At 47.1% G+C, this 6,584-nt stretch overlaps 1 protein-coding gene across 3 annotated transcripts in view; it reads left to right on the top strand.

Moving 5' to 3' along the window:
• CALB2 (calbindin 2) overlaps positions 1-6,059 on the top strand; it is a 47,900-nt gene extending 41,841 nt beyond the window's left edge. Inside the window, exons 9-11 of one of the 3 annotated variants that reach the window (XM_011962022.1) lie at positions 581-634; positions 1,379-1,450; positions 5,367-6,059. In XM_011962022.1, the coding sequence (XP_011817412.1) occupies positions 581-634; positions 1,379-1,450; positions 5,367-5,483 (243 nt within the window). In that variant the 3' untranslated portion in view covers positions 5,484-6,059. The remainder of the gene's footprint in view (positions 1-580; positions 635-1,378; positions 1,451-5,366) is intronic. The other 2 variants (XM_011962038.1, XM_011962031.1) reach the window with 2 other exon arrangements.
• The last annotated feature ends 525 nt before the right edge of the window (positions 6,060-6,584 follow it).

Genomic DNA, 6,584 nt, shown 5'->3' with positions numbered 1-6,584 from the left:
ACACATCGCACATATGCACACCACACACCACACACCACACATCACACATACCACATACCACACACATATGACACACACAACCCACAACACAACACACATACCACAAACAGCACACATGTGCACACACCACACAAATATCACACACAGACCACACCACACACATCACACACACACCACACATCACACATCTCACACACACACCACACACACCAACCACACATACACACAACACATAATCACACACACACCACACTACACACACATCACACCACAGGAAGCACATACTACCCACACACACCATACCACACACACCGCACATACACACAACACATATAACCCCACACACCACACCATACACACCACACACACACAACACAAACACCACACGCATACCACACACCACACATACCATACACATCACACACACCACACACCACAGACACACACCACACATCACACACCACACACCACACACACACCATACCACACACACGACACACACACCACACACATAAACACACACCCACACACACACACCACTGCGCTTCTGCTTCTGTCTTTAATACCCTGGTTCTTGCAGGGCATGAAGCTGACCTCAGAGGAGTTTAATGCGATCTTCACGTTTTACGACAAGGTAAGAGGGGGAGTCGGCATGGGAGGGAAATTCATAAGCCCATCAGCCCGGCCAGAAGGGCTCAGCTGCATCCACGGGAAGAGACAGCTTTCCAGGGGCAGCCTGGGCCGTGTGGTTTCTTCCTGCCGCATCTTCTGCTGTATTAGAAGGCAAATGTCATTCTCCATCGGTGGCCTATGGAGCCCAAGGGGTTGGTTTCTGCAGAATGCAGCCAAGAATCGTTGGGAGAAGAGGACTGTGCTTAGAACTAGGGTGTTACCACGCTGTCAGGAGCCAAAGGGAAGAGACACTCAAAACTGCCCTGGTGCCAGATCACAATCCTGCCCAGGGCCAGATCTTTCTCTGAGAAGTTGGAAGTTGGATGACCTCTATACCCACCCCTTCCTTGGCTGTCCCCTGCCCACATGACTCCAGTGGTCTTCTTCATAACCGAAGTATTGGAGGTAAACTTTAAATAGCCCCCGGACTCAGGGAGTTAACCACATGCTTCTTGAACCTCACTTGTATTTTCAATGCAGAAGAAAAGCACCACAATGAAAGGCTACCCAAAGCTTGCACCCACTGCCACCTTCTGCCATGACTGGTCAAGGCAGAAGGGATGCATTATTTTGTCATTACACGATCTGAACACCCCCTTTTGCACAGAGTAATGGAGAGGCTAGACTCTTAGACATCCCTGCAATGGGTCGGGACAGTAGGGGCCCAGGCTTGAGAGCTCTGGGTTGACTCTGCTCCCATCCCCAGGACGGAAGCGGCTACATCGATGAGCATGAGCTGGATGCCCTTTTGAAGGATCTGTATGAGAAAAACAAAAAGGTGAGCAGCTGAGTCTGAGGCCTGGCCACCGTCCCCAGGGCACGGGAGAGGCTTCTGTGGGAGAAGAGGGGAGAGGTGCCTGGTTCTGCTCTCTGCTCCCCTCTGATCTGCCACATCAAGGCAATAGCCATTTTGGGTGGTTTGTTTTAGGTTTTTAAATTTCTGGTTGGTTGATTAATTGATGTTTCTCTTTAAAATTTAATTGTGGCAAAAAAACACAAGACAGAAAGCTTACCATCTTCACATTTTTAGTGTACAGTCCAGTGGCATTGAACACATTCATAATATTGCACATGCATGGCCACCTTCTCATCCTGCAATGCCAAAACCTGTACCCATTAAAAAATAACTCTCCATTCCTCTGTCCCCCATCTCCTGCCAACCACTCTACTTTCTGCCTCTGTAAATTTGACTGCTCTAGGTACCTCATGTAAAGAAAATCGTATAATCTTTCTGTGCCTATTTCACTTTGCATAATGTCCTTGCAGGCTTATCCATATGGTGGCATGTGTCAGAATTCCCTTCCTTTTTAAAGCTGAATAATGCTGCATCATATAAATATACCACATTTTGTTTACCCATTCTCCTCTGTGGACGCTTAGGTCGCACCCATCTGCTGACTGTTGTGGGGGATGCTGCTGTGAGGCCATGACAGTGTTGATGTGTGAAAGTGTTAGCCAGATTGCCAACCAAAAAAAACACTTTCCACCCAAAGAGAGATTTTGGAGGACAGGGGCCAGTGAGAGGGGAAGGGCTAGTCTGGATTGATGAACTGCAGAATCAGGAGCTGGGGGAGGGGTTAAAAGGAGCCACTGAAGAGTTTGTTCCTCTCAAAGAAAAGGTAAAGAAGTGAACTCCATTATTTTGCCTGATGTTGCCTCTTGGGAATACCCCGGGAGACCCTCCCATGGGCTCAGTTTGGTCCCTGGGTGGAGAAGTCAGGTGGAACTGCAGCCAGGAGCCAAAACTTTGCACCTGTCTTCCTTCACCACCTGGAAAATGTCTTTCTCTGAGCAAACGGTTTTGCTGCTTTCTTTAATTAGATAATGAAAGCTCCACAATTCCTTGAGTTGTCTCACCACCTTGGCTGACAAGCAAGAGCTAAATTTAATGCTCAATTTCAGGAAAAATTATCTGCAGCCTCTGAGTCTGTTTATTTCTCTTTCCAAGTGCTTTCTGATCTCTTTGTCTTAAATATCATCTTTCATTTGTTTCATCTTTTTTATTTAAATGTTACCTACAATAACTCTTGAAAGAGGCAGAAAATAAATGATAAGGAAGCAAATACTTCCCGGGAAGAAGGAAGTACTCTCCAGGTGTTTGAACTCGGCAAACTTTTTCTTGGCACTAAATTCTAGGAGAAAATTATGTGTGTGCCCTGATGCATCCAAGGAATGTTGGGTACCATAGTGGAAAATATCTTTACATGTAATTGTATGAATGAGGCATAGTTTGTCTTCATGAGACTCTGCCTTATACGTGAGGTGGATAAACCCTGAAGACATGCATTAAATCTCAGAGTGACCTGAATTTCCTGGTCATCAACTCACTAAGCTCTTCCTTGGTTCACACAAAGGGCAGCTTGTGGTGCTGCACAGCTTGACTTCAGGTATGGAAACAAAAGATTCTGCTATTGGGATTCAGAAGCCACTCTGAGGGTCAGAGAGCAAGAATATTAACAAAGCTGTTTACGTGAGAGCCTTCCACCTGTACCAAGTTTCAGATTTGGCGCCTGAGGATTGAGAGAGTGAATGAGTAGAAAGAGAGAGCTGCATGACTCTAAATCACAGCACCTGTGCTGGAAGGGAAGGGCCATTTTTTTGTAAACCCACATAGATGCTCACATTCCATTTGGATGGTGCCTGCATGGAGTGTGATAAGGGTTTCTGAGCAGATTAATGTTTGAGGCACCTGGAGGGGACAAGCTGATGGGATTGAACTTCAGTATTTCTTAGCACTCCTGAGGCCATGGCAACTTGCTAGAGCCTTCCCCAGCTTTAAGTGAAACTTATAGGAAGGAAGCAGCCCCTCCCCCCATGCTGCTAAGTCTCTCACTGCCACAGTTCACTGTGGAAGTTGTCCCAAGCTTGGGGTTGATAGATGAGGCCCAACCCTTCCTTGGCTCCTGATTAAGTGGCAGATATCTCAGGTGCACACCAGTGTTATGTAACATTTCCAAGAACATCACAACTTAGGGAAAATGCCTCTCAAAGCTAGACATGCTTGCAAAGTGCCCTTGGGTTTTCATGGCACCAAACCAGAAATTAATGACATAAAAAGAGAAGTCCTGGCACAATGGGAAAAAAAGACTGGCCTTCAAGCCCTGAGAAAGAGGTGACAGAATAGTGCACAGTGAATCATTAGACTTCAGGGCTCATGATTAGATTACAGATATACATGATTAGATTACAGATATTCATGAGCATGACTGTACCTCACTTTTCTTATTAGCAGGATGGAGATAATGACCCATCAGCCTAGAAGGGAAAAAAAATTAAAGTATCTGCCAACATTTTCAGTACAAAAGAATGAAAGTAAGAAGAACTGGGTATAGTGGCACCCACCTATAGTCCTAGCTACTTGGGAGGCTGAGGCAAAAGGATCGCTTGAGCCCAGGAGGTCAAGGATGCGGTGAGCTGTGATCACACCATTGCATTCCAGCCTGGGTGACAAGAGGAAGACCTTGTCTAAAAGAAAATTTAAAAAAGAAATAAGTAAATAAAAAGGGATGGAGTGGGGGAGGAGAAGAAGTAAAGAAGGAAAGAAAGAAAAGGTTGTTTATGTGATTTTCCAGTGTTGATGATGACCTTGCTATATTTCAGACCCATTGGTTATTCATATCCCAAGCAATGATTGTAAAACATGGATTTAACATCAGGTATATCAGGTGTCGGTATTTAATATGGGTCTCCATTTATATGAGACAATGGGCATATGTTCAAGGCTCACCTGTCTCATTGGCCCCTAAACACCACAAGAAGCCAGTGAACAAGAAGGAGGCTAGCAAGCTTTATTGATGGAGAAGCTGGGATTTAGAATTTGTTGCTTAAATAGTGGCTGGGTGCAGTGGTTCACAGCACTTTGGGAGACTGAGGTGGGTAGATCACCCGAGGTCAGGAGTTCGAAACTAGCCTGGCCGACATGGCGAAACCTCATCTCTACTAAAAAAAAAAAAAAAGAAAGAAAAGAAAAGAAAATGCGAACATTAGCTGGGCATAGTGGCAGGTGCCTGTAATCCCAGCTACTCGGGAGGCTGAGGCAGGAGAATCTCTTGAACCTGGGAGGCAGAGGTTGCAGTGAACCAAGATCGCGTCACTTTGCTACAGTCTGGGCCATAGAGGAAGACTCTGTCTCAAAAAAAAAAAAAAAAAAAAAAAGAATTCCTTGCTTAAATAGATGAGACTTAGGTAAGAGTGCTCCAGGAGGCTGGAAGGCAAGACCAGGGAGCTTTCCTGGCATTCTCTTCATCACCAGCAGGGAGCCAGATTGGCCTTGAGTTAACAGAGGCCCAATGAGGTCGAGGAATGTATACAAGTTATACGTAGATCATGACTGTCACAATAGCTACCTTTTATTTTTCAAGTGCTTGCTGATGTGGTTTATATTCATTCCCTCATATAATCATTGCAACACCTCAATGAGGCATGATCTTTTAGTGTACCCATTTTACAGGTGAGGCAGCTGAGTCTCAGGAAGGTTGACTACCTTCCCCAAAGCAGTGCAGCCAGTAAGTGAACGAGAGGCTTTAACTTCCGTCTGTCTGACTCCAAAACCTGTGCTTTGCATTCATCTAAGCCACTTATCCTGGGATGAGATGAGGGAAAGTTGCGGGTGTTTGTTTGTGAATGCGGATGTGGGCTCCTTGGGTCGGGGCCATCCCCTGAACCTGATCTTACCCTCTCCCTGTATCTCCTAGGAAATGAATATTCAACAGCTCACCAACTACAGAAAGAGCGTCATGTCCTTGGCGGAGGCGGGGAAGCTCTACCGCAAGGACCTGGAGATTGTGCTCTGCAGCGAGCCCCCCATGTAAAGTGGGGATGAGGGCTGCTTCTCCACCTCCCCCAAACCCTGCTCCTGCTGCCCTGATGCCTCTACCCAGACCCAGAGACCGTGAGCGCCCCGCCCCCACCCCTGCAGCCTGCACACCCCTGCCTGCAGAGCAGGAAACGAGAGACAGAGGATGGGCCGCTGGGGGGCCGTCCTGAGCCCCCTGCACCCACCCCTGCCCAGGCAGACTACTCTGCCTCAGTGGATCACACACACGGAAGGTGATGGGGGCATGGGTGGAGGGTCCCTAATTCTCTTCGCTGTGATGCATGAGCTCCCTCGCTGTATGATTTAGGCTTCTATGTCCAACAGAGTGGTCTCTTCCCTCTCGCTCCCCTCTGCCGGTCCCCCATGCCACCACCCACCCCAAACTTCCAGGTTCCATCCGCCACTTTGCTAATGGTGTAGCTGTCCTCTCAGAACGCCTGTGTGTGGAGGGCGCCCGCCCTTTCCTTGCCTTCTTTACTTGGCGTGCTCCTTTTCTCTTTGGGTTTCTTGTTTACCAAAGAAGAGTTTACAGACAATAAAATGGAAAGGTTCTGCTGTGGAAGCTTACCCAGTCCTGTCTCGTGGTCAGCTTCTCTCTGCAGCTAGCAGCTCTGCTTGACAAAGGGAGGGCCTATTCTCACATGGGTGGAGGAGGGTAATGGGACCCACCTAAGTGGGGCATAGGACCCTCAAGACTCTATGGCTTTCACTCACCATTCATTGCCTGTCTCTTCACCAACCTGAGTCACTTCTTTGTTTCATGTTTGTTTCTGTATCTCTGAGATTATAACATAACTTACAAGTTCATGGAAGTCTTCCTAAGGGTAGTATTAGTACTGGGCTCAACAGTTGACCTGGAGTATCTTTCTTAATCCTTTGAGAGACGTGCTGTGATTGTCTCCACTGTCCAGGCAAGAAAACTGAAGATTAAAAAAGTTTTGGGCCTGGCGTGGTGGTTCATGCCTGTAATTCCAACACTTTGGGCGGCCAAGGTGGCCGGATCACCTGAGGTCAAGAGTTCAAGACCAGTTTGGCCAACATGGTGAATCTCCATCTCTACTAAAAATACAAAAAATAGGCCGGGTGTGGTGGCTCA

Source organism: Colobus angolensis, unplaced genomic scaffold (genome assembly GCF_000951035.1).
Source record: "Colobus angolensis palliatus isolate OR3802 unplaced genomic scaffold, Cang.pa_1.0 Scaffold116, whole genome shotgun sequence".
NCBI lineage: Eukaryota > Metazoa > Chordata > Mammalia > Primates > Cercopithecidae > Colobus > Colobus angolensis.
This window is presented reverse-complemented; position numbering and strand designations above follow the sequence as displayed.